Source organism: Malania oleifera, chromosome 6 (assembly GCF_029873635.1).
Source record: "Malania oleifera isolate guangnan ecotype guangnan chromosome 6, ASM2987363v1, whole genome shotgun sequence".
Classification (NCBI taxonomy): domain Eukaryota; kingdom Viridiplantae; phylum Streptophyta; class Magnoliopsida; order Santalales; family Ximeniaceae; genus Malania; species Malania oleifera.
The window spans coordinates 102,606,048-102,632,864 of record NC_080422.1 but is presented as its reverse complement, the minus strand read 5'-3'; the positions used below and the strand labels follow the sequence as shown (position 1 = coordinate 102,632,864).

General features: G+C 34.8%; 2 protein-coding genes across 7 annotated transcripts; one reads left to right on the top strand and one right to left on the bottom strand.

The window, feature by feature from the left end:
- Positions 1–6,370: 6,370 nt before the first annotated feature.
- LOC131157236 (uncharacterized) lies at positions 6,371–19,827 on the bottom strand. 6 transcript variants are annotated; one of them, XM_058111222.1, is made up of 9 exons: positions 19,711–19,827; positions 19,451–19,543; positions 19,246–19,374; positions 18,134–18,249; positions 17,613–17,694; positions 14,124–14,183; positions 13,930–14,037; positions 7,417–7,462; positions 6,371–6,949 (listed from the first exon to the last, which is right to left on the bottom strand). In XM_058111222.1, exons 2-9 carry the CDS (start codon positions 19,520–19,522, stop codon positions 6,744–6,746), a joined length of 819 nt encoding a protein of 272 aa, XP_057967205.1. In that variant the 5' UTR covers positions 19,523–19,543; positions 19,711–19,827; the 3' UTR covers positions 6,371–6,743. The 6 variants fall into 6 exon arrangements, with proteins under 6 accessions (XP_057967205.1, XP_057967208.1, XP_057967206.1 ...); XM_058111225.1 differs by having other exon boundaries at positions 19,715–19,796; XM_058111223.1 differs by having other exon boundaries at positions 19,451–19,540; positions 19,711–19,778.
- A 2,147-nt stretch (positions 19,828–21,974) lies between these two features.
- Positions 21,975–22,796, top strand: LOC131158730 (uncharacterized). Its single transcript, XM_058113588.1, has one exon. The coding sequence runs from the start codon at positions 21,975–21,977 to the stop codon at positions 22,794–22,796; it is 822 nt and encodes a 273-aa protein (XP_057969571.1).
- The last annotated feature ends 4,021 nt before the right edge of the window (positions 22,797–26,817 follow it).

The following is a 26,817-nucleotide window of genomic DNA, read 5'->3' as shown; positions in this document are numbered from 1 at the left end:
TTGACATAAAGATGACAACTTTCTTAATGTGTTCCGTCTGATTAATCAAGGAAGTTTCCATTTTTATACTTAGAATATTTTTTTTTTTTTACTTCTTTATATTACACAGTTACACTTCTTTAACAATACAAACATTTCATTGAACTCTGTTTTTAAGTTGCTTTTTAGAGCACCAAATGCTCTTTGTCAATAAAAAAAAATTCTAATTAAATTGATGTCATGATAATATCGCACATATACCCAATAATCTTTTTAGAGAGGGTGTTACAATTAATAAATTGCGACGCACTTGTTAGCCTAGACTTGACCCTCTCCATATAAAAAATCTCTCTCTCTCTCTCTCTCTCTGGGTGCATGCGTGTGTATGATTGCTCCTTTCTACTAGTACTTTTGTCTCTCGATTTGTCAATTTTGACTATTGTGTCTTGCTAGGTGCAATAATGGTGGTTTTGCATGATTATATAGGCATATAAACGTTTTCAATAATTGTGATGTGTTGTGCTTAAAATGGTTTCTTTATTATTATTATTATTATTATTAATTGAAAACTCATGCTAAATTTGAGTTACATTACAAAAGATAGCTCATCTTTCATCTCATACCTCTTTTCATTCTCTCTGTACGATCATGTGTTTCTAAATGTGGTAATCATGCATGGAATGGTTTTAGGTGAGGATGGAAATGTGGCTTAAATTGGACTGTCAGAAATACAACTCTATGATTTTCTCTAAATCCATTGACTATCCATTTCACTGTAATTAACTTTGTTTTTTTTAGATAACATATAAATTTAATGTTGTTTATTATACTTATAATTTGTAAGTGCAATTTTATTATTAAAAAATTAACTTTCTTTGTTATACTTATAATTTCTAGTCATCTATTAAATGTAAGGCTTCTTCTTGCACAAAGATAAGTCAATTAAGGCTTTTTACTAAGAAAATGTTTTTATTATTAGAAGCATTAAAAAATATCAATGCCTAATTTTTTTAATTAATTAAAATTGAATATATATATATATATATATATATATGACTAATTATTTTAAGGAGTTTAATTAATAGAAGATGTATATTGAGCCTGAAATGAAGGGGTTTTAGGTTTAAATGTCTAAATATTTATATATATGGCTAATTATTTTAAGGAGGTCAATTAATAGAAGGTGTATATTGAGCCTGAAATGAAGGGGTTTTAGGTGTTAATGTCTAAACAGGGCTTAACTCAAGAAATATGGTTGGTTGACCCATGAGTCAAATCCATAGAAAAGGACACATGTGAAATGTGGAATTCTTAGGGTAACATCTAACCCTAATCACTGTTTATAAATACTTCTTATGGCCTCTCAAAAGGAAAAAAAAAAAAAAAGAGAAGAAAAAGACGGATAGAACTTGGTTTAGAGAAAGGAAGAGATAAGCGCAAAATCAATAACCAACCTTCATTCTTTAGCTACCATGGCAATCAAAGAATACTTAAATTTTGGTCATTATCAAGTGATCAATTTTTTCTTCCAAACATCTGTTACTCTTGATTAGGCTCATGTTCATGAATATTGGATACTCATCCACCTTCCAATTAATAAATTTTCAACTTCATCAAATTTACGTATATTGTTAAATTGATGCGAGATCATGTAAACTAAACTTTCGTAGATCATGAAATTGATCGTCCTGAAGATCCATTATCAACTTATTAGGCAACAACCTCGAGCTCTCAAATTGATGAATCTCATTAAACAAAACCAAAGATTAAACAAATTCACCTTTTGTAAATTGTCAAATTGATCCTTCGAATCCATCCTCCACTTCGTCAAATTAGTAGATCTTGTCAAATTAATCAACAATCAAGCAAATCCAACATTTGTAGATTGTCAAATTGACCCTTTGGTAGATCCACCATTGCATTTGGGAGCACGCTCCCTCAAACCTTGAAACAACGATCCAATTTCAAGAAGACTGAATCATAGAACATTTTACTTCATTGTAAAATACATAGAGACTGTAACCTTTCTTTCGTTTAATATATAATTAAAATTTATTTCAACTTTTTTTTTCTTAATTTTCAAGACACATATTTTGACATTACGATTATATTGATAAAAAGAAAGATATATAATTTAGTAGGTTTAAGAATCACTTCTAGAGTAACATTAGTTGCATTTGCTAGCAAACTATTGTGGGAAGTAGAAAGTAAACAATGCCAAATCTTTACTTCTTTAATTAATGTGTTCCAATTTTAATTAGGAAGCGTGCACACTTATTACCTTCTTGATTTTCAAATGCTTACTGTATGATTCGTCTGGTAGACAAAAAATGGAACACAATGGAATGAAGTTGGTTTTACAATTTTATAGATTTTCTCATACAATTTTTTATTCCATTCCACTTTCAATATATTCCATTTCGTCGTACCAAATATGAAATAAATTTACCTTTATACTATTCATGTAATGTTTATCGTACTCACGATGTATAACTTGACTATGATCAATATTTAATAAGTACTTGAATGTAAAAAAATATATCAAAATCCATTTGAAAGTGTCACTTTGCTTGGAGATTTTTTAAATAGACTCAAAAAACTTATATTTTGTGGGCATGCCAAAGGATATGCCTTCACCTGCAATCCAAGTTTTGCATAAAGTAGGAATAAGCCACTTTGAATTTCATATGTTCAAATTAGGTTATTTTATCATTGTGGAACTTCTTGTCATAATTTGTAAACCCTAACTTCAATGCATCATGTTAGCACAAAAAGAAAAGAACAGTGAAAGAAAGCAATCAAATCTTCATGTTAGTTAGAAAATTTATGTACTATTAAATAAAAATAGTAAAACAATTATGCATTGCATTGTACAAAGAAATCTACACCCGGTTCATCAATTCACGGACTTGTTGGGTTGGGTTTCCTCATAAGTGAGGATGATCCAAACTTGCCCAATATGGGCCCATGTGTGGAGAGGCCCATTTGGGAGAATAGGGTTAAACCCTATCTTTTATTGCTACAAAGTGTGGTGAACAATCAGAAAATAAGAAAGAAAAATAAAGGAGAGTTGCAGCCGCCATAGAGAGAGAGAGAGCTGTCCAGACTTCATCAACTGCTCCGATCAACAAACATTCGTGATTAGATTGAGCTGAAAATTACAAGGATGTTCATGACACGTGAAACTTTATTGTGAACAGTGGATATTGGATTTTGAGCATTCGGTGTTGGTTTTCAGCCCATGAACAGTAACCTTGGTTTTTTTGCCGACACATAGAGAGAAAGTTGTCCAGTCTTGATCAACTGTTTGGATCAATGAGTATTTTGGTCTAATTAAGCTGAAATTTTATGGGGATCTTCATGACACATGAATCTTCATTGTGAACGGTAGAGATTGGATTCTGAGCATTCTTTGTTATTTTTTCACCCCGTGAACAGTAGCTTCTGTTTTGGTGAGATCTTTCTTTAATTCTTGTAAAAGTTGATTTATGTCAAGGTATTCTATTTCTTGAAAATAGTTGCTGATTGTATGCCTCTAATTGATATTAGAAAAGACTCATGTATTCTCGTAATTGTTGATAGTAGAATTATTTGAATGGACTACGGTTCTATGGTTTTTCCTTCTCACATCAAGAAAGTTTTCCACGTAAAAATCGTGTATCTTGTGCTTGTGGTGTTTGGATATATATTTTCTGCATATATATTGTTCTATTTTATAGTTCCCTGTAGATTCACACAAAGAGGGAGTTTGAGTATTATTGTTTCTCCCAACATGATATTTATCATGATATTATGTAGGGGTGGCAAAACAAGTCAAGACCCAAAGTGTTACTCATTACCCTCCCATTTAGACCGGGTTGGGATTTGAGAGGGGACGACCCATTTATAAATGAGTCAATCTGAACTCAATTCGTTTAATAAATGGGTTAAATGGGTTTGGGTCAGGTACTCGTTGGGTCCCTTATTTACATTTAAAAATAATAACATTTTATAATTTTTTTATTTTTTTTTACTTTTGGGCTTTTAGATAAATAATATTTTATAGTTGCAAGCTATATAACTAGATTTGTTGGAAATTTGAAGAGGACAAAATGATACATAACATGAGTGATAGGTTATACTTGTATTGGTGTTGTTTTTTAAATTTTAAATCATATTTTTTCAAAAGAAAGTTAAAGAGATGTATTGTTTTTAAAATTTTAATTTTTTTGTTAATACATTAATAAATAAAATAAATGACTAAATGATGTTGTTTGTTTTTTTTTTTTTTTAATAACTAAAATTTGCTGAAATGTTAGAGGAAAAAAATTAAATAAATAAATTATATTTTTAAACGGGTGCTTAATGAGTATCCATTTATGACTCATTTAATAAGCAGGCAGATTTAGGTTTATAGGTGATTTACCCATTAATAAACAAATCAACCCAAATCTGACTCTGTTTAACCCTCACCCGTTTATGATCGATCCAAACCCGGCTCGTGAATTTGTTTTTCCACCCCTAATACTATGCACACCCCATACACATGCTTGCTTGTACTCTTAATCCAGAAGAAGGGGAGTTTTGATTTGAAACAAATATAAATAGAACTCCTCACATACTCATTATGCAAGAACTTGATCTAAAAGAAATGGGGTGATGTGTGATTGGGGCCTTAAGAGACTTTTAAATTGTGAATGCTAATAGAGACCCACTTTGGGGGTGGATTGTGTATCCCATTCGAAGAACTCTCTCAGCTTGACGACTCTACTTTAAAGGAGTGCAAGTACCAATTGAAGATGATCCTACTCATCACCGCTAATATCCTCGAAGCTTTTCTTATTCAAGTGTATTTTAAACATGATGATCAAAACTTTGTCCAAGCCTTATCAAGCCTAATAAAAACCTTCAAGCTTTTAAATTTAATTAGTTAATGTACTCCAATTATATCTTGTCTTAATTTTTCACAAATGATAAATTATCTTGTCTTAAATGCTTGGTGTGTGTGAGTGACAAGTTACACGTTTTTCTAATTTTATTACAAGCACATATTGATTTTGATCGTAACAAAATAAATAACAAATCTTCCATTTTATTTTATTTTTTTTTTAAATTCGACATTTTAACATAAAATTTCTAACTTTGAAAAAATGGTCATTTTATGTCACATTCAATAATTGTGAAAGCAACCAGTACAATGAAGTTCATTTGATGAGTGGCAAGCTTCATTAGATAGGCTACAATGAAAGTATTAGAAACAACTATGAGAAGTTCTAAGGTTGTACCATGTCTCACCAAACACTACTCTTCATCTTGATGAATTCATTATCATATTTAGCTGATGTAACAACACAACTTGTCCTTGGAACACTTTTTCTCAAAAATAAATGTATATAAAGAAGTTATAGATAAGTGAGAAATGTAAAAAGTTTTGTCACTTGAAAAAGGTTTTTATAATTTACCATATACGATATATACAGCAACAACAACAACAACAAATCCAACCTTACATCTCTGTAGATGGGATCAGTTGTATAAATTACTTTCATCAATTTATAAGATTGTGAACAGTTTCTTTTAACATGTAATATATATATATATATATATTGTTTTCAGTCGTATGTCTGATGAATGATTAGTGAGAAAAAGACTCCAACAAACCCTTGCATAAGACGGGCCATTCATTGTGCATCTATTCTTAAGAATAGAACTTTTATGACAAGAAATTAAAAAGTTACAAAAGAATATATGTCATCATTACAAAGCTAATGACAATCCAAAATTTGATTATTTCAAAATTAAACTACAGAAGCATTCCATTCTTTGTTGGATAGAAAGTTTTTACATATCAACTATTTGCTTTTTTGAATTACTATACCATGCACGAGCAACCATTAATCTGCACCATGACACGCCATAGACAATCCTACTTGTCAAATAATCAAACTATGAACTCAAAAGACTAAGCAAAAGCATTCACACCCATTACAGGATTGCTTCATTAGGATCGTGTATCATGACCCATCACCGAGGTGGTAGCATATTATTAGGGGCTCATCTTTCTCTTCTCTAAGGTTAGGAGTTCAAATTAGACGAAAATTAAAAAAGAAAAAATTGCTCGCAAAAAATAACTAACATTAAAATGTCAAGGGGCATGGGGACCACCTGGCGCCTCAGCGAGGCTGTGATGGCAGGCCCAATCTTCTAGCCAAACAGCTATGGCTCAAATTGGATAAATTGAGATGTACAAGATCAAGATTATAACTGCCTAACTACAAAGCAACATCATAACTGTCTCTGAACTAACAACAGCTTCTGTTATTGCAACTGAAAACAAAACAAAAATTGTTACCAACTATGAAACTGACCTACTGCAAAACAATGGCATTTCCATACCAATCATTGAAATCCGTTTACAGCAGGAAACACATTTCATTATTCAAAATCTTGCTTGAGAAAGGTTTACATCAACTATTTCTCGATCACTTGAACAGTAATTCATTTTTTCTACCAAAAAAACATAGTTATTTCCGCACAAGTTCATATTATTGTTTATTCAGAACAAGAAATGTACAAAAGGATTATTACACCAATTTTTCAAGCAATGTATCTACTCCGAGACAGCTACCTACTTCAGCATGTGAACTTTGGATACTTTAACATGACATTGTTTTTAGAGCAATTTAACTTGCCGTATTGTGTAACCTTCAAAAAATTGACCTTGAGCTCAACCAGTTTCCAGCTCGGCCACAATGAAGACCAATCAGTCACATGCAGTAGCAGCATTATCCAGCCAGCAGACGCTGCTCTTCCTCCTCTAGTCTTTTTAACCATTTGAATCCAAGATCACATCCTGCCTTTGCAGCAATCTGAAATTGTTCTCTTGCCATCTCTACTGGATCCAGCAAAGGACTTCCAGCATTCTTTCTGGTCTTGGCAGAGGAGCCCCTATTGGAATTGAATCTCACTATAGAATCAGGGACTTGAGCACCTGACACGTTCTTCAACACATTAAAGCGGGAAATAAAAGGCTAAAAGGGGTGGGAAAAAATGAAGCAAGGATTGGTCTTGGTTTTAAACATTGGTTCAACCATCAACCATAATTATCTGGTGGTCCATGTGAATATCAAAAAGAATTTTCATTCAGTTAACGTGCACAAGTTACTAGTGAAAACAAGACAGATAGGAAATAATAGTGCCTTTTTTATGATACTGGATTACGGAAAATTTTAATTTCTCTCAGGTTGAAGCCTATTGTAATTAGTGAACCAATTACTCCTAGAAAACAAGTGCATTAGGCCATTAACTGAAAATAATTGGATCTCTACTTCACAAACTCTAATGCACATTACATAGAAATATGTTTCAATAAGTACAACATTTAGTATATAGTTATCATTGAACTCCCATTTTAAAAGGAGGAAAAAAGAGGAGCATAATAAGATGGGTGTAACTCACCTTGAAGAAGAAGAGATCCATATGCTATAGCTGCACCAGCATGTCCCTGCATATATGTGGAAAAAGTATAAGATATGTTTGTTAATAATAGCCTGAGCTGAATGTAAAGTGTCAGAGTTTTATACACGCACACACATTCTTAGATTGTCAGAGCATTGAGGGTACACTACATAAAGTGGGACAGACAGGCAGGGGGCGCTCCACATGCCCAATATAAGCCCCTTCAACATTTAGCCCTTCATTTTGCTTTTCATCAAGTGCCTTGCATCCCAACCCCAGCAGTTCTTTTTTTAACCTTCTGGAATGACCGCTATAATATTTGTACCTTCGTTCCACCTGGATTTACTTTCTGGCTCTGTCACTGGCCATGCAAGTAGATACAACCTTGAACTGTCTTCTGTGGGCATAGAACCTTCTGAGGGGATTGCAGGGTGGGAGAACAGTGTAAAATCTACCAGGATAAGTTCAATAATGTACACCATTTGGGGCAAGTCAATGAACCTAATTGTACTTGAACATTTCTATGATTAAAAAAATAGTGTCCAAAAAAGAAAATGACATTGCCAGTAAGCATCTGTTTTTTGAGAAAACATAAAAACAAGCTGGCTGAAGAAGAACTTGGCAGTTCATCTTGCAGAACCAATCCAACTGTTGATTGCTAGAGGAAGATGGTACAGGCCCAACAGAGAAAAGGGGCTTGTGAGAGGTGAGGATGACAAGTTTTTGTTGGATTCATGTGGAATATTGGGCTTTGTACAAAATATAAGGCCAAGCTTTGGACATCATGCACTTATTCTATCCCTGGGGCAGGGTGGGAGAGGATTTGTCATTGAATCAGATTTTATGACCACCTTAAGATGATGAAAGGTGTTTCCGACCAAATAAAATTTTGTTCACTTCTTGTGATGTTGCTCAAAATTCGAGGGACCAGACCTAGCATGCTCACAATGAGTAATCATTATGCCAACTAACATCGTCAATAATGTCATAAACCTCTTCAAGTCAAATAGATTCATTGTCCTTGATGAACCCACCAAGGTTGCATTTCCTTTTACTAGCTAAGATGGTCAGGTTCACAGCCTTGGGAAGCTCTGATTCGCAGCAACTTTCAACATCCCTGGGAATGTCTGTTCCCATGTTTGTTTTGGAATTGGAATCTGAATTAACAGGAATCTCACATTCCCAGGGGATAAAAGACTCCACAATATATGGGAAATCCCATTCCCATGCTCCTGTAAGTTTCATGGAAATCCCATTCCCATGAGAATCTTATTTTCTTAAACTATTTTCGCTGGGTGCATGTTAATGATCCCATAATATAATATTATTACATGATATAATTATATTTACAATTAAAAATTAATAATAACAAAAATATAAATCAAGAAAAAATTTTGAAAATAAATAATATTATTATATAGTAAAATTAATATAACATGAAAGGGAGCTTAGGCACAATGATAAGGTTGTTGCCGTGTGACTTGGAGACCACGGATTCGAGGCGTAGAAACAGCCTCTTGCAAAAATGTAAGGTAAGACTGTGTACTATAGACACATTGTGGACTGCCCCTTCCCCGGACCCTGCATACGTGGCAGCTTTATGCACCTGGCTGTCCATTTTTCTTTTTTTTTTTAGTAATATTAATATAACATAACAGGTGAAATCCTGAAACTACATTGCCCCTCATTATTTTGGTTAATTGGATTATTTATTTTAGATCATGGGTTTAATTTGGTAAACATTCTTAATAGGTTTTTGGGCTAAAAATGTGATTATTCTTCATATATTGTTCATACAAAAGTTAAGGGTACAATAATAACTTTTTGAAATGCATTACCCTGAAACACTGACATGGGCATCCTATTTACATTTCTATGAGTCTTATGACAAGAACCAAACAAAAATATTTCCAAGGCATCCCATTCCTAGAAATCATTTTCTCAAAAATATCATTCCTTCAAAATATTTTTTTTTTTTCATGTTGAAAACCAAATGCCCACTAAGTCAATATTTTAACTGTTTCCCTAAATAAATCACAGTGCATCACATTACACAAAGCATACAGCATACTTCAACAGGAAATAATTAATAGGTGTGAAACAGAGTACCATGGATTATATTTCCAATAGTGTTTTAACATGAAGCAGAACAACTAAATTCTAATTTATCATGGATGTGATAAATGGTTTATTAATGGAACTTAAGTGTAATGGATTTCAAAAAAGATGAATAATAAAAAGCAAGACAAAAATTAAAAACAAGTAATTTGGCTACTAATAGCAACAGTTGCATTAATGTTCAGGTTACATTTGGTTCATAGAATGCTTGTTCCTAGGAAGATATTAGTTATAATAGGTTATTAAATTTTTTTTTTTATCAGTATAATAGGTTAGTACAATTAGTTATACGAAAATTTCTGTTGTTGCAAATAACAAGGATACACATGGAACAACTATTCCCAAATTTTCACCATGGCAATAGAAATATCTTTCTTATTACATGTTGGATGAAATAATAAAGAATAGCTATTACCTCTATTTCCAAATTTCTCATTATATTCCATCTTATTCCAAGGAATAGCTTTTCCACTAACCAAACATAATATAAACTGATATGAGAGTGAGGCAGAGGCTTTGTCCTGGACTCAAATTACGGTTTACATAAGAAGCTCTTTAAATAACTTATGACTCATCTAGCAGCACTCACACGCATGCACTAAGAGCCACCTCGTTCCAGGCAATCAAGCAACGACTAAGGGGGTGTTCAGTACCACTTCTCTTTTTTTGTTCGCCATTTTTGGTGCAATATAATGAAGGTGAAAACACATTTTCCTATGTTGTTGATTTTACCTATTTTTATTGTTACTTTTCAGCTATTGCGGCAAAAACAGAAAGCTGTCGTATTGTATGTGCCAATTGCCATTTAGTGAATAAACCCGTCGATATTTTTTATAGTTTACAGTTTCCGTGCTATTCCCACAATTTTTTTATATCCAAGATTCACATTTGTATGTTAAATCATTCCATGAACAATTTTAAATAAAAAATTAAAATAAAATGACTGCGAATTAAAATATGCATAAATTTTCTAAATTTTTTGTTTTAAAAAAAAAGTCATTCAAAAAAAAATTCTTTTATCGCTTTTCAACTGTCAAATACAATAGAATTGTTCTTGGAGCACAAAAGTAGTAATTTTAAAAATAGCTTGCTGATATCATTAACACAGAAGAGATCGCCTAGAGACAGATATCTAGGGCTCTTCTCCCACCGAATAGCAAATGTTCACTGCAGGTTCAACCCCTTATCAACAGAGAGAGAGAGAGAGAGAGAGAGAGAGAGAGGGGGGGGAGAGAGAGCATTAGCAGATTCTAAAAGGATCTTTATACTGATCCAGAGAGCTGGCAACCTATAGTTAACAGCATCACCTTCAACACCATGAATTCTTCCACAGTGCAGAAGCTTGAAAGAACCTTTAATGAGTAGGAGGTTTTTCAGGCTAGTAAAAAAGTAATGGAGATAAAGCTCCAGGCCCTGATGGCTTTACTTTGGTTTATTTTCAGGCAAACTGGGGACTCCTCAAGCAGGATGTTATCAGCATTTTACCAACTTTTACTGTACAGGCAGATTCTTGAGTAGTTTGAACTCCCCCTTTTAAACCTTGGTCCTCAAGAAAATTGGGGCTTGCAACAGTATGAACTTTTGCCCCATCAGTCTTATGAGTAGTATCTATAAGATTCTATCCAAAGTCTTTTCCAAGAGTCTTAAAAAAGTAATTCCAGAGGGGTCATTTGCCAACACCAACAAGCTTCTGTAGTAGGAAGGCAAATCATGGATTCAACCCATATTGCTAAAGAAATTGTGGACATAGAGAGAAAGGAAAGAAAGAATGGGACGGTCTGCAAATGGAAAAGGCCTTTGATCTGGTGAATTGGGATTTCCTACTTCATATTCTCCAAAGAATGGCTTTGGGGAGTTGTGGTGTAGGTGGATCCATCAATGCATCTCAATCCCTTCCTTATTTGTACTGCTTAATGGCTGCCCATCATATGTTTTTTCATCTACCAGATCTCTGAGGCAGGGGATCCCCTCTCTATCTTGTTGTTAATGGAAGTTTTAAGCCTTTTCTTGATAAAAGCCTCTAAAGCAGGTCTCCTCAAAGGTCCTGGCATTGGAAAGAATAAGAGGGAGATGTGAGTCTCCTACCACCTGTTTGTGACTGATACCATTATTTTCAGCAAAACCATTATTTTCAGCAAAAATGAAACACCATAGAGCCTTCCTATCGCAACTCACTGACTTTTATGATTGCTTATACAAAGTCCACTACAGTAACTATCCAACTGGAGTAGCCACACCTTTGAATATTCTAGCGTTCCTTCCCAACCAAAAACACCAAATAATAGCCACAACAATGAAACACCATAGAGCCTTCCTATCCTTTCCTTTGCCAAAACCCCTAAAGATAATGGTATAAAAGGCCTTGTGGATCGAGAGGCTCAATTTTCATCAAATATACCAAATAATTTATTCCAAATAGCCAATGTGAAAGGGCAATGAAGAAAGAGATGTGCACAAATGTCTTCACTCCTCATACAAATGCAGACAACCTTCCAAAAAAGGGACTACCCCTTGTTAACAGGAGCTAGTTGTGTTTAGAGAGTGCAGAAATAGTTAATTACATCCTCTTGCACTGCTCCTGGACCAAAACCTTGTGCGACTTGGCCATAACCTTAATCAAACATCAGTATGTTATTGCTAGAATAGTGGAAGGAGAGTTATGGACATGGAAAGGAATCCATGTTAGTAAGGACTAATAGGAGGAAGAAAGCCCTGTCGCTCATTCCTCTTGCCATCTTTTGGTTTGTGTAGAGGAAAAGGAATAAGAGAGATTTTAAAGGAATGGCAATGCCCTTACATGTTTTTAAAGACCACTTGATTACTACTGTCACTAGATGGCATGGTGCTTTGTCCTAGTCAACTCATGTAATTCTTGATTTTTTTTTTATATGTTCCAGTGCAGGTAAGTGCCTGTTGTTTGCATATGGACGGCATCCAATTGATGCCTTTTGATGAAATTTTCTTTGCTGATTAAGAAAAAGTGAGTTTAAAAGATAAGTTTTTTTTATAGCAAAAGAAGATTTCACTAATAGGAAGAGAATTTAAATGAGGGAGCATGAGATATCTCCCAAAAAAGGATTCAAAAATTCCAGAAAAAGCAACTAATAAATACCAAAAAATAAAAGATCAACATGCCAATAAGTTCCTCCCATCTCTATGTAATTCATGGAAACTAATTCCTCTTTAAAAACCAAAGCCAGCAAACCAGAGTGAGGCCAAATACTAAATTTTATCCCAAACCATCACACAATTTAATATCTTCCCATTGGATATCCTTGAATTTCGCTCCAACCATAACCCCTATAAAACTTCAAGTATTCCACAATTCCATAGGGCTGCCTTGTCCTTTCTCCTACCAAACCATGTGAAAGAAATAGCTAACAATTCACCAACCGAAGAAGGGCATACCCAGCTCTCTCCAGAAATACCAAAAATCATATTCCAAATCCTCCAAGAAAATTCACAGTGCAAAAGAAGATGAGAAACCATCTCAGAATTTTTGAAACAGAGCACGCATACATCGGGAGAGAGAACCCTCAAAGGTCTCCGAATTTGCAGCAAGCTAGTATTAATTTTATTGAGCACAACCAACCAAGTGAAAGCCGTAATTTTTGGAGGAGCCTTGGCCTTCCAAATGAAACAATAGAGTGGGAAATAAGAATTGGAGTGAGTCAAGAATTCAAAAAAAATACAAAAAAACACTCCCGACTGATCCAAAGACCAAGATCAAACATCCCTCCCGAAGAAAGATCTCCCATTCAATAAAAATAACAAAGAATACAACTCCACCAACTCCCTACCATTAGAAGGTTCTCTAAAATGGAGATTCCAAGAAACCAATGGGCTATTCAAATCCCCAACAAAGAAAGATATAGATCTATTTTTCTTGTAGCTTAGTCAAAATAGACAAGGGAATGAAGTGGATAAGGATACACACTACCCAGCCAAAGTTCTTTCCAAAAACAGACCTATGAACCCCTCCCCATCTCAAGATTAGTGTGAGGGATGAAAGAAGGATAAATATGAGAAATGAACCTCCACAGACTCCCCAAAGAACATCTTTTTATATTTTTTGTTATAATATATCTTTTATATTCTTTTTCATTTTCATTACTCTAATGAATTTTTTTATTGTAATTTGATTTAAGGACAAAAATGAATACGTACTCAAGTAGGTTTTAAGTTTATTACAGTTTTGAAAATATTAACGGAGCAAGTTGCTCATCTTCAGTTTTTAGTTCCTGCTACTGCATTAAGTTTTTCATTTCTGATTTTTTTCCCACAAATTTCATTATTTATCAAACAGCCCCTACGATATTTTACTATTCTGGCTGATACAGGCCTCTCTCAAGCAATAAATAACTGCATTCAATTAAGCAGTAAGATGAATTTTACCTTCTCTGATGCCCTATGGAAACACCATATTGCTGAGGCAACATCTTTCTTCACACAATCCCCTGTCAGATATACAGCACCCAGAAGGTAGAGTGCACCTGGATGCAGCTAGAACACAACAAGTTCCGATAAGATTATGATACATTCAGAACTCAAGAAGACATTGCAAATCAATTTGTCTTGAGAAAATATACCTGGTCTACAGCCTTCTCCAAATAATAGAATGCCTGTTGATCAGACTGAACATGTTCATTCTATCCATAAACCAAGTTAAAGAACATCAAAACCATGTGATGGTAATCCGGAAAGCATTTAAATTTAATAAAGACCATCTAAAAAAGTAGTTCTTTATGTGTGATGTTTGTGGGCAGCCACATTAAATAGGGATTGTGAAAAAATGAGAAGTCTCCAGCAGGCCATGCTCATGGAAAATTGAAAATAACCTCTCTTTTTTCCCCAATTGGCAAAAAGGATAAAAGATTCATTGGTATGGAGATTCTGAGAAAAGAATCTTTAAAAATACGAAAGCAGTACCTATGTGTGGAACAGTGGAAGTCCACCCTGCCCCCTCCCCAAGTAAAAAAAACAAAAAACAAAAAAAAATGGAAGTACAAATTTCAACATCCAAAATACTAGAATTAAATTACCCTTTTTCCAGCCGAGTTCTGATCCATCTCTCCTTCAAACGACAACCACTATTGTATCCAAAAGATTATAATTAAACAAGCCTTTTCCCCAAAAGTAAACCAAAAAATTGCAAGTGTTCGATACTGGGTTAGTTCTTTAGCTGAGAGCTCTAATTCTTTTCAAAAATTGAAGATATCGGACATTACGATTTTGAAAGAGTTTCAAATTCAGCATCAGGAAGTTTGTGCAAGGCCTGAAAAAATTATCTCGTGGGTTAAACCCCCAGCAGGGTGCATAAAACATAATTGTGATGGGAGCTGTAGGGGTCATCCGGGTACTTCAGGAGGTGGAGGAATCATTCGGGACTGTCATGGCATGGTGAAAGCAGCTTTTTTCAAGCTATTTTGGCAATGGTACGAACAATAGTGCGGAATTAAAAGCAATCCTGGAAGGAATTCGTTTATGCAAACGACTTCATTATTTTAATGTGATTATTGCAAGTGACTCGAGAATTGTTGTTTATTGGTTTCAGAAAGGTAGATGTACCTTTTGGGATTTTTGGAAAGACCTCGTGGCGGGACTAGAAGGAGTGAACTTCATGGTGATCCATCAATATAGGGAAGGCAATAGTGCGGCTGATTTTCTCGCTAGAGAATGAGAAATGGGAAACAATATCATCTACGAAGAACATCTTTTACCACGTTCTCTGAAAGGTATTCTTTGGATGGACAGGTTGGGTCTCACTTCCCTTCATCATTAGTTCATCCTTTTGATTTTTGTTTGGTTGGTTTAGATTTTTTTATTTTAGTTTTTTTTTTTTATGTTTGTTTTTTGCTAGGCCTGTTTAGATTTGTTTCTTATTTAACTTGGTTTGGATTTGTAGTCCTGTTTTGGTTGGTTGTTGGTATTGTTTTTGGGAGGCCTTTAATGTCTATTTTATCTATAATCTCCCAATGCTTATCTTGTAACCAGGATAGTCCTCTGTCAAAAGTAAAGGTATATCAATAAATAATTGGAAGTGTCGCCCTCCTTTCTAATAAAAAAAAAAAGTTTTTCCTTCACTCTTCTTGCAAAGAGACCTTGCCAAGTAAGAAGTTACCCTCTCACAGGCTAAGAGCAATCCACCCAATTGCCAAAAGGCAATACAACACTCCCAAAGGTGCAACAATGTGCCGGAGCCTAGCTTATTCTTTACAAATTATCAATAGTCAAAATGTATTCTCAAGTTTCCCAAGAGGACATGGCAACCTTCTTTGGAGCTTTGTTTCCAAGGAAATTTCCCATATCCAAATTCCTCTTGGACATCACCTCATAAAACAACTTTATTGAAAAGCAATTATTGTCGGACAAATTCCATCTTACTTGACTATTTCCTTATTCCCTTACTGATTCCATAAAGCTTTTGATAAAAGCACAAAACCTCAACACCAACCCCCCACCCAAAAACACAATATACAATACATAAACACACACACACACATATATATATACGAAAACAATCTGCAAAAAAGCCTCTTATGAGTTGGCCAAAGTAAATAAATTAGAGAATCAGGAAATGAGAAGAGCCTCGTCACACCAAATGTCATGTGTAAATAGAAAAGACAACCAATTCCGTACCTCACATGATAAGGATTTTTTTCCCTTTAGCAATAAAAACCAAAAACGCAGTCCATACATCACACCTATTTTAGCTTCCCACCCATTTTTATCTTCTATGCAGCTTGCAACAGTAAGACACCTCTAAAGAGCTCCCCTATTCACCTTTAAATTACGTGATGCTTACATTATTAATGCGAGACTAGCACTAAAATTTTCAAATTTCCGAATTTACAATTTGCCTTTGATTTTTATTATCTTCTCTTGAGATTTCTGCATACACACAATTTGTTGTGGATAACCCTGTTTAAACAAATAAAGCAAGATTCTAAAGCTAAAAGTTGTAAACAAGAGCTTCTAAAGCATGTTGCTGGAACTGGTAACCATATAACCAAATCAAGTGCCATAAAACAAAGAGTACCAAAGATAAAAAAATTTCTAACAAGAATAACATGAAAAAAAAAATCATAAAAAAAGATAAACTCCAGAGGTAATAAGTAGATGAATTTTTGCAATGATGGAGCATGTTGTATGCCATTCAAAAGAAGACTGCCATGTTCAGCATGGTGACAAGGCACTCAAAATGTGCTTCCACAAGTTAATTCCGCAATACATCCTTAGTATGCATAAAAACACAAATTACCAAAATACAGATCATTGATACAACAGCATCCAACACCTGGTAAAGGTTTAAAAATCAAGCACAATATTGTATCACATTATGAATGCACTCAAACAATAATTCTGTTTACTTCTAGGCAACTTGAAGTTACTAACCTATGACCATAAACAAGGAGAGCATATACCAAGACCGTGCACCAGTGCTTCAAAAATTTTTTAATCTAAAAACAGAATAAAACAGTTGTCAACATAAGTCCAGAAACTTTTCAGTCTTGAAAGATACATTTTTATGCCATTGAAAGTAGATGACAACAGAACAATCCTTGAAATTCTAACTCTGCTGGTTTTTCACACACAAAATCTACCACCTCAGGAAGGTCAGGGGAAAAACCTAATAATGTAGGATTGTTCATATAAAACTGCATAGAAAAGGTCAGCAATTAATACTAAGCATATAGATGTTTTTAAGCTCTGCACTAGTGAGCAAGAGTGATTTAATTGACAATCTATATACTATAAATATTCCATTCCCATCCTATTCCATTCTACAAACAAAACGTAACATTAGATTCAAACAATCTAAGAACCCTTGCTATAGGAGGACGTTGTGTTGGATTTAGCAGAATGGAAAGAACAGGATATGCTGTTGTCCTGTGCAGACTATGCTTTTAAAGCTTCTCAAGTTACACTAGAAATTTCAATAATATAAACTGAAGGGTGAGAATAATGAAAACTTGCTGGTGGCTCCTTATATAAATCCATCAAGACAGAACTTAACACCTCCAAAATGCAAACTACCTAACATGTATAGGTATCAAGGCAAGCATAAGGAGCCTAACCTCAACTCTTAAACGACAACCCAATTCATATTGTGCATCTGGATCACCCATCTCTGCAGCTTCGACTAACAAAGCAGCTCCTCTAATGGAATGGAAAAGGCAACCAGCAACAATCACAGGTGGAGAAAAACATAAAAAGGTATATAGGTGAATTTCAAAAAAAAAACTATAAAGGCAAGCAACCATTACTATTATTAAAAATTCACATGTTTAGCAGGTAAGAGGCTTAGCAGGTTAAGGAACACCAAAATTCTAAATCAAATTCCACGCTTAAAAGCTTCCAAATGTCAGATGAAGGATCTAAGAGCATCTGGAAAATTCAATCTAAAGATGAACAAATGAAAATTCCAGTATTTTTCTAATTTTTAAAAAATGAACTAAATAAAACTGTTATTTTATGCTTAAATAACATTTGAAATATCAGTGAGGTAATAATGTCTAGAATGCAAACAATTGCAGGGACAGCAAAAAAAAAAAAATATAGTCAAGAATCATGTAAAAGGAGAGATAAGTTCCCTTACATAGCTTTACATGCCCCTGGTACATGGTATTTCATATGTAATCTGGCCAACCAGTATCTGGCATGGGTGTTCGTGTTGTCTGCCTCCAAAGCCAACTCAAAATTCTCTTTTGCAGTCTGACATTAAACACCCTCACAAGGAGTGTAGGGGGTTCGTTAGATCAAATCAAATTTTCCCGAGATAAAAGTTACTAAATCACAAATCCACTTAAATTCCTTTGCCAGCAAATAAATTCTAAAATGAATCAAGGTAAATCAATTGTTAATTCTACAACTAAAGTTGTTTATCATACCCCCATTACTTATATTGGTACACAATTCTCCATCATCATCATCATCAACTGACCTAGCTATCAGTGTCAAGAAGTACAAAAACAATGAAACACCACCAAGATCTCAAAATTAATTAAAGGACCACATACAATATTTTCACCAAAAATAACAATAATAAGAGGTACCCTTCAGCTGTATAACGTATGCATAAATAAATTGACCAACGTATGCATAATCATATGCACACAAATGAATTCACATAGGAAAAAAATGCATACTGAAAGTTAGCAAACTGCTTGAACGACATGATGATTCAACATTTTTTGGATAGAAAAAGAAACCCATAACAGCAAAGCGAGAAAATTACAAAGAATAGAAGATAAGATATCTTCCTAAAAACAAACGGAAAAAAAAAAAAAAAAACCCCAAAAGGGTGAACCCAAAAGGAAGCAAAAAAACAACAAATGTAACCCATAATAAATCTAGGGAGTTTTTTTGCCATTAAAACTCCTTGCATTCTTTTCAATCTGCAAAGTCCAAAAAAACAACAAGCAAAAAAAAAAAACCAAATATATAGAACAAAATAAAAACATATCTCCAGAAGACCATCTCTTTCTTACTCCTTATAAAACCCCTATACCGTACAGCAGCGCCATTGCCTCATCAAAAACTAATAAGGGGTCGGCCCAAAGCTGCTTAGCAAACATTAATGTTGGAAAAAAGGAATACATACAGGCATATAGGCATATAGCCATAAATGGACACAAAATAGCATCACAAGAAAGCTAGAATACATGATTAAGAAATGGACATTTCCATAAGTTAACAAATTAATCATACCCTAAGAAGAGGGATAAGACGGCGATCGTTGAGTTCAGTGTAGTCTATGACTCTATCCACCTCCTTCACAGCACTCCACCCTTTTGCAATGTATTCCATAGCCTTCTTATTTCTACTGTGAAGTTCTCTCTGTAAATCAAACCCTCAAAAAAATGTAAATTAAAAAAGTTCAGATATGGGAATTTTGGGAAGGTCGAAAACTTGCCTTCGGAATGAAGTTCCAACGATGTAGGGCATAATGTTTCAGAGCAGCCTTCGCAAGGAATAATCTAAACATCTTCTTCTTCTATTATTTCTGCTGTAAGGAATCAAAACAAGAGGCATTCATGAGTTTAAAAAAATAATAATAATAAACTGAAAAAACTGGGTGAGGAGGAAAGAGATGCTTGATTAAGGGCTCAGCCCAAGTCCAGCCCCCATGAGGATCATATTTTGTGTTCTAATTGGGTTAGGGATTCAGCCCACCTACACTTCCAACGCACTAGCAATGAAGTTAATGGTGGAGGGTTTTTGGGCTGGAACCATTTATGAAGAAGTGTTTTTTTCTAAAAATGAGCTAAAATTAATAAATGCTGAAAATAAGTGCTAAATGAATAAATGCTGAAAGTCATAAGTGTTGTTTGGTTGTATTGAAAAATAAGTACCGACTATAAGTGTTGATTAAATAAGTGGTGTTTGGATATTCACTTTTATTATAAGTATTGTGCCAATTTATTATAATAATGTAGTTATTATATCCCAAAATATAATTAATATATTATAACATATAACATTATAACAAAATAATTTATAATTCTAAAACTACTTAATAATATTATTATTAAATAAGTTAACAATTTAATCAATATAAAATATATATTAGAATCATTATTATCATATAAATAACACTATGGAGAGTTTTCAATATGATTTGTATATTATAATACAAAATAAAATAATATATATAATTATCAATACATGTTACTAATACCATTATAAATTAAATTTATTTTTTAATTTATTTTTTTATAATTAATATAATTCATCATTGCAATAACAAATTCAGAATATAACATATTTATAATTAAAAATAATATATTAAATATTATAGTTTATATAATATTTTTTTAAGTAATTAGAAAAACCTAACACTGAAGAAAGGGTTTTAGGAGTTCTTGAAATGATGCAAATCAAAACCTCCTCTACCCTCTTCCTCCAATTAAAGAAAATCACATGCCTATAAAAGAAAATCCTGCATTCCCTAATATACAACATGCCAATCAAAAGTCAAATCTAATTTACAAATCAAACCCCATTTCCCTTTTACAAATGAAACATTCATTATTCATGTATTCAAGTTCCTGAAGGTAGGGGCAAACATGGTTCCATCAACTAAAACATGACCCCTGAAACCATTAACCAAACCAAAAGTTCAATTCACCAAAAATTGCGACTCAAGACCCAACCATTTTAAATGGCTAACCAATATTCAATCAACCAAATTTTATACTAATATGCCCAAAATAAATCAGCCAATAAAAGCAAGTCAACACCTAGCCCTCACCCCCCAAGTCAAACCTTTTAGAGAGAGTAATCAACTCAAAACCAATAAAAAGGAGGAGAGATCCACGCCAGCGGCTTAAATAGTCGAAGTGATGTGCGCAGACACTTTATGACCCAAGAGCAATTCACGCCCCCGCGCAATAAAGACGTATCAACCCAAGGGTCAACTCCAACCCCTATAAGAAGGGAGGCGGGGAAGAGTCCAAGGTAAGTCATTCGACACTCATTCTTACTGTTGCATTCTGCCTCTCTAGAGTCTTCCCCTTACTTAGGCATCGGAGTGATCCCCCGGAGTACATCCCGGGTCCTCCAAGCCTTTTTGTTTTCATCCTTTGCAGGTCATTGGAGATCTGGAAGCAGTCTCATTGATCATCACTAACTTTATCCCGCAACAGTTGGCGCCGTCTGTGGAAACTGCTTCAAAGAGGTACTTATCTTGCTCTCGACCTCCGACATTCAAAAAAATGCCAACTACACACGGCTCTAGCTCTGGCCCTGCCGGAAAAGAGTCACCCCAATCCATTCGCTCCACACCTACAGAACCTTCAGGAGTCGCCAAAGAAGAATTCCTTACCTTTCAGAAGAAAATGGAGGATATGTTCAACCTACTCTTACACCAAAAGAGTCAGGAAGGTCTTGTCTCCTATCAACAACAGGTGAATCCCGATCCACCCAAGAAAGCAGATAAACCAAAGGAGAGCGAGGATAAAACCTTCCTTACCAAGAAGGTAGAAGACGCAAATAGCGTAAATATCAACCAACAAAGATCCTCAGAGTTGGAGGAAAGGATCAAGAAAATAGATCAAATAGAAAAAATGATGAAAGAAGGCAAGACCAACCTCTTTTATGGAGAAACGTCTCTAAGGTCCTCGAAGTCGCCGTTCACCAGAGAAGTGATGGAGGTCCCACTGCCGAGCAAATTCAAAATGCCCACTTTTGAGAGGTACGAGGGTCTCTCCGATCCAATTGATCACTTGGATACCTTCAGGGTGTTGATGCAGCTGCAAGGCACTCCTGGTGCCATTATATGCTGAGCTTTTACAGCAACCCTTAAAGGTAGTGTCAAAGATTGGTACCGAACCCTGCGACTTGGATCAATTGGCTCCTTCTCGGAGATGGAACAGCTGTTCACCAGCCACTTCCTCAGCAATCGGAGGATCGTCAAAACTACAGCCCACCTAATGAGCATGGTCCAGGGAGAGAAGGAGATGCTAAAAAAATTCATGCATCGCTTCAACACCGCGACCCTGGAGATCCGCAACCTAGACATGAGGGTGGCTTTGGCAGCTCTGACCACTGCCCTTCAGTCCGGAAGCTTCCTGTACTCTTTGGGGAAGAAGCCGCTGGCTTATATGGGAGAATTGATGGCCCGAGCGCAGAAGTACATCAACTTAGAAGAAATGATGGACACCAGGGGAAATCGCATCGAGCTGAAAAGGAAGGGTAATAGTCATGAGATGGGAGAATCCTCTAGATCCACGAAGAGACAAGAGACTAGTACGCTGCTCACCAGCCCTAAGATAAGAGGGCAGTCCAGCAAGTTCTCCACCTATACACCCCTAAATGTATCGTGTTTTGAAATACTAATGCAGATAAGGAAGAAGAACTATGTCTCGTGGCCAGAACTTATGCGAACTTATTTACATAAACGAAACATGTCCAAGTTTTGTCAATTCCACAGGGATCATAGGCATGACACAGAGGAATGTATTCAGCTGAAGAAGGAGATTAAAGCTTTGATGAAAAGGGGATACCTGTCAAGATTTATAAAGAAAGAAGATCCACAAAGAGAACCTCGCGAGCAGAGGAGACCCAACAGGAACGAGAAGGAAGAACAGGTCATAGGGGAAATCACGGTGATCTTTGGAGGATCCGCTAGTGGAGAAGATAGCGGAGGTGGACGCAAAAGATATGTTAAACAAGTACTCTCAACAGAGAAAGGGAAACCAAGTAGCAAAAGGAATAGTCAAGATGATGATATCATCTTTGACAACGGAACGAAGAAGTAGTATAATAACCACACGATGACGCACTAGTATTGTAACAACCCGAAGAATAATGGTATTTAAATAATAAAAAGGGAGAGAAATGGAAACAGTAACAGAAGGAGGCAGTCGACTTCATCGACGAAATTGCATTTTGAATATAATAACCCAGAGGATTTTCTCATTGCCTCATCGATGAGCATAGGGGATTCGTCGACGAGGGCACAAAAGGATCTTGTCGACAAGGGCAAGTTTCGTTGACAAGAAGATACCGAGAGAATTTTTGGAAGTCTGAAATTCGTCGACGAGGGTGCAAGTTCGTCGACAAACTTTCTACAGGACTCATCAAAGAGATGGCGTGACTCGTCGACAAAGGTTGCAGTATAATTAGTGCTAAACTCATTTTCTTGCGCAGAAATCACACCAAAACCCTATTCTCTCTCTCTCCCACGACTCCACCTCCATCTCTCTTCGATTTCGGCCCCGTCGTCCACTGGATTGACGATCTGAGGCCACCACGACGCTCCTAGGGAAGTTTTCTCAAAGTCTATTGAAGCAGATCATCGGTGGGACGAAGTTGGAATTCATCCCAGATTTATGGTAAGGTCTTTTAATCGAAATTAGGTTTTTTGGCAGTTGTAGGAAATGACATAAACGTAGAAATAGTAATGTTTTGTTCTGAGATTTATGATTTTCAGGGTGTTGAGTGGAGAACCCTACGGGTGTAGGACCCACTAAAGTAAGGGGATTTTAGCAGAAATCAGGTAAGGGAAATATGCCATGCTAGATAATTTTAAAATGATTTTTAGTATGAAATGTATATTTTTACCAGATTAATATTCATAGCAGAACTTTATACAGTTTATCAATTATGAATAATATGTTTTAAATTACTGTGTGACTTGAGAATATAGATATTGTACAGAAACATGCTTTATAGTATTTTTTAGAGTTATGTTTTACAGATTATATAGACAGAAGAAATATTTTATAGTAATTACAGAATACCATGATTATATAGTTGATACAGATACAATTTACAGTACCATGACATACAGTTTTACAGTTCATTTCTGAAATACAATTGATACAGATAGAGTTTATCACAACGTCATGGTTTATACAGTTATTACAAAATCATGATAAAACAGATAGTTGTATATAGAAATGTATTATAGTATCAGACCCTGATGGACCATTACAGATTACAGAGCACGGTACCGTTGCTACATATAGTATATAGAGTGTAACCACCTATTCAGATAATACGTGGTGTAAAGGTCGATCGTATAGAGCCCACGAGTGGACAGGCTCCCCATCAGATATGGATCGAGGAGGGCTGATTAGACCTATGGAGTATAGTGGTTTATCCTGGTCGGCCAGCTAGGATAAATCCCGCTTACGGGCCGCACAACCCTATTATGAGGGGTTAAATCATGACACACAATTATCCACAAATAAGTTTTCAGTTATTATTATGTTTATATAGATTTACAGAGACAGAAAATATATACAAATATATTAGAAGTATTTAGAGTAGAAACCTAAAGTACAGATATGTTAAGCAACAGGATAAAGGTGATGATTGTTATTACTAGTGTTGTATTTACAGATTCAGTGATACATGATTACATAGTAATAGATTTTCACAGTATTGTAACTCATTTGCCACACACTAGTAATAGCATATTTCGTCTTACTGAGCGTTGGCTCATCCCATTACTTTAACATTTTTTTCAGGAGATCCAGGTAGGCGAGCAGATCAGGCTCGCAGATAGAGGAGCCTCAGTATTGCCCTGACAGGAGAGTGAGTATTTTTGGGAGTATTTTTGTATAGCCCTAGCCAGTTGAAGATATTTTGGGAAACAGTCATATATATATATATATATATATATATATTTTGGGAAACATGTTAGCTCTCTGGTATTGTATATAATTATATATGGTTATATTTATTTGATTTCCATTTCTCGCTGCTTAGGGGTCACAAGCCTACTGGTGATATTTTGTGCAGAGAAGTTAGGGTTTGGGGACTTTTGCATGACAGTTCAAGGTGAACTGGTGAAGTAATTGAACCAACAATAAAGAAACTTTCCAAAAAAATAAAATAAAATAAAATACACATACAAAACATTAATTGTAAATTTTCACATTTTTAGTATTATTTTCATAATAATAATCTATCTAAATACTAAAAATTATTTGAAGAAATTAAAAAAAATTAAAATAAAATAGCTATACATTTTGTGCTAAATTAAAATTTTTAATCAACTTTAACCTACTGTTTTGATCTTGAAAAATGATCAAGGAAAGGAAATGAAAATGAAAATAAAGGAAAAGGAAAATGAAAAGGAAAAGGAGAGGAAAGGAAATGAAAGGAAAAACAAAGAAATCTAAAATATCAACATTGTTAGGTTGCTAAGGAAAATAAGAGGGAAAAATAAAAAGAATTCCTCAAAATATAATTTTTATTTGGTATTTAGAAAAAAATAAATTAAAATGATAATATTTACTGACATTATTTACATCAATTGTGAGTATTTTTTACAAAAAATCATTACTTAATTAAATCTTTGTCACATGCTAATAACAAAATGTATATTTTTTTTTATTAAATAGGAATTCCAGTCACTAACGAACCTTTTGGACCCCCTAGTGCGGCACCAAACCTACGGATCAGTGTCCTTTGCCCCCAGATCTCGCTGATCAAGGTAAAGTCCGGAATGCGGACATGACTTCTGTGTATCAGTTAGACGTTCGGCCAGCACGACCCCCGAGACACGTCAATTCAAATTAATAATATGTTGCAAACTGCAAACATATGACAAACTAAAAATAATTATTGAAATTTAGTTTTTATTGACAAAAATTAATATCATATAGGAGATTTTCTCTTTGGTGTCATCTTTCAAAAATGTTAGATTTATCCTTTATAACTATCAATGATTATTTCAAAATATTCATTTAAGTATTTATAATCATCCCAGACTAACCTTTATAATTATGTCAAATTAATCTTTATAACTATCCATAATTATTCCGAAATATCTTATAACTATGCTTTAAAATTTTAATTATTTATTATTTTTAATAATTAAAAAAAATAAAATAAAAAGTCATCATCAGGCATATAGCGCGTGCCAGGCTAGTGAAACCTGACGGGGAAGTTACAGATTCTGTAGAGTTAAAAGAGTCGTGCCAAACCAATCGAGCGTTGCTGGTTTTTTCAGCTTCTTCCTTCGCTTGTCGAGTTGGGGCAGGAAGACATCTGGTGCTCTGATGGGCGGGGAATAGTTAGTGATTCAAATACGAAAGAGTAGTTATTTTCTTATGAACGAAGAAATAGAAAAAATGGAAGATGGGTGTTCGTCTGTTAGTGTTGGGGAATTCATTAGGAAGGAAGTCAGGGATTGGGACGACGAAGCCACAGCGACTGCCCGTTTCAAGGCGTTTAGCGGGCAAAGATCAGACTGGGAGAGTAAATTTCTCTTCTGGAGAGATTTGATCATTAAGGTCGCTCGCCATCTCCGCATTTCATCATTTCTCGTTCCCAGGTTCTTCATTTTCACTCCTTCACACCCTTCCCCTCGTCCTTTCTCATTTTCCAGTTCTTTTCTTTTTCCTATGTCAAATATTCAGTTGTGATTTTCTCTTTCATGTATTCCCTCATCCTTTTAGGAGATCTATGGTTCCATCGAATTTGCCCACTTCGAGTTTGGAATGGGTTTTGTAGCTTGGTGAATTTATCAGCGACCATTCAGTTGCATGCTTTCACATTCTATTGGTATTAATTTATGTTGAAGAAATCCTAGTAATAGAAAATGTGTTCCTGCTGACTGGAAATCTTATCCTTGTGTTTCCTCACTGAATAGTGTGAGGCTAATGTTACCTTTAATATGAAAAAATATCATGACATTTGCATTGTGCAGCTTTAGTAATGGCATCCGAATTGTATATAAGAATGCAAGTTGTTGCTGATAAAATCTGGACCTAGGTTTTTGTTGAATGAATCATGACCTTGACCTTCGGGAAACAAACAAGGCTT